We start from the raw sequence: 1,881 nt of genomic DNA, 5'->3' as shown, positions 1-1,881 counted from the left end.
GGTCTCACTGCATAGCCCAGGTTGGCTCCCTCTCTTGGCAATCCTCCCACCTCAGCATGTCGAATGCTGGGATTACAAATGTATGCCACCATCACCACCAACCTTGTTTTTTAACTTAATACATGCATAGTGACATTCATTGTGGGGACTTGGTACATATACATATCTTAATTCCTTTTACCTATTTTTCACTTGTCTCCTCTAAACTTTTCTTTGTAACACCATTCAACATGATGAATTCCACAAGGAAAAGCTGCAGCTTTAGGACAATTTAATATCTGCATGGTCGGTCATGGTAGTGTGGTGGTGCATGCCTGTAATTCCAGCACTCAGGAAGCTTAGGCAGGAGGATCATTGCAAGTTCCAGACCCTCCTGGGCTAACTGAGGCCCTTGTGCTTGCCAGGCAGGTGCTTATTCTCCTGAGCCAGCTCCCTGGCCCCAGTAACACATAGAATTATGCTTGCTTATACGAAGGCCACCAATACACGCCAGTTTCTTTCTGTCCACAATTCACATTCCTGACTAGGCCTGTAGGGCATGTATGTGCATGCTTGTGTGTGCATTCGTGTGTGTGTGCATGTGCATGTGTGATCACAGGCATCGCTAACTACGATGGACTCACACTTAGATCCAAGAGGTCTCCACTTTATTGGGTCACCCAAGCCCCCTCCTGCTGTCCCCACATCCTCCCTACCCACACCCGCACTCGTCGACCACCATGTCCTCATAATGACGCAGAATGACATTGTCCTCATTATCCAGGTAGAGCATGGAGATGGGCGAGAGCTTGGTGGGGACACACACAGCCGGGGGCACCGCGGGGTCCGCGACCTGCATCAGCGCCTGCATGAAGGCATAGTTGGAGCTGTTCAGGTAGGTGGCTGCGGACAGCGGACACTCGCCGTGACAGTAGTTGGCCATGAATCCCTTGGGCGCGATGACCCACTTGTGCCAGCCCAGGTCCCGGAAGCTGATGAACAGCCGGTGGCGGTGGCAGAGGCTTGGGCAGGCAGCCTGGGGGGCAGCGGGCAAGGCCCTCCGAAGTCGGGCAGGGCGGCGGCGGCGGCAGCGCCTGGGGTCCAGGGTGGCCACCAGCAGGGTCACGCGCAGAGCCCGCCGCAGCCTGGAACACGCGGCCCCGGGGAGCCAGTGCCGCCCGGGGTCTCCGTCTGCCAGGACCCGCGCCTCCAGCAGCAGCCCCAGGCCGACCCGTGGGCGCCGGGCTGCGTGCAGTAGCGCCCCCTGTAGGCGGACGCGGAGGGCGCCATGGGGCCGCGGCACAGACTGTGTGGCCACCACTCTGCTCCGCTCGCGCGTGGGCCCTGCCCGCCTTTGAGGCTCCGGAACCACTGACACAGTCAGCTCCAGTGCCGGGCCCAGCTCGTGGTAGGAGCTGGGCCCCAAGTCCAAGCCCAGCTCGGCCGCTGTGGGCTGCTCCCAATCCGGGATGGCCGCAGAAAGATTGAAGGAGAGCAGCCGCATCAGGCAGGAGTCAGATGGAAGGAGGATGCCTGTGTGGAAAGAGACGGCACACGTCACCCTCTGCCCGCTGCAGGCCCTCCACCCATCCGCACGTGCATTCTTACCTTCTCCAAACCTTACCCCTTGCAAGGCGGAGGCAAGAGGAGCATCATGAGTTCTACTTTAGTTTACAGAGGATGACCTTGAACTCACTATGTAACCCAGGCTGGCCTCACACTCACCGTGCCCCTGCCTCAGCCTCCCAAATGCTGGGATTAGGCATTAGCTTCTCACCTGGCAGAAGTGAGAATTCTTACACACTCATTGTGGGGTACACATTCTATTGGCTACAAATCGAAAAGCTTAAAAGTCAGCACTCAACAGGTTGAGGCAGGAGGATCCAAGTGAGTTCAAGGCCA

The 1,881-nt window shown here is 57.5% G+C and overlaps 1 protein-coding gene across 1 annotated transcript in view; it reads right to left on the bottom strand.

Moving 5' to 3' along the window:
- Positions 1 to 691: 691 nt before the first annotated feature.
- The window catches only part of Gdf3 (growth differentiation factor 3), a 3,449-nt gene continuing 2,259 nt past the window's right edge, over positions 692 to 1,881 (bottom strand). Inside the window, exon 2 of the mRNA XM_004647143.1 lies at positions 692 to 1,512. Within this exon, the coding sequence (XP_004647200.1) occupies positions 692 to 1,512 (821 nt within the window). The remainder of the gene's footprint in view (positions 1,513 to 1,881) is intronic.

This window comes from Octodon degus, unplaced genomic scaffold (genome assembly GCF_000260255.1).
Source record: "Octodon degus isolate 3935 unplaced genomic scaffold, OctDeg1.0 scaffold00288, whole genome shotgun sequence".
In the NCBI taxonomy this organism is placed as follows: Eukaryota; Metazoa; Chordata; class Mammalia; order Rodentia; family Octodontidae; genus Octodon; species Octodon degus.
The sequence above is the reverse complement of the archived record's forward strand: the minus strand, read 5'-3'. Positions and strand labels throughout refer to the sequence as shown.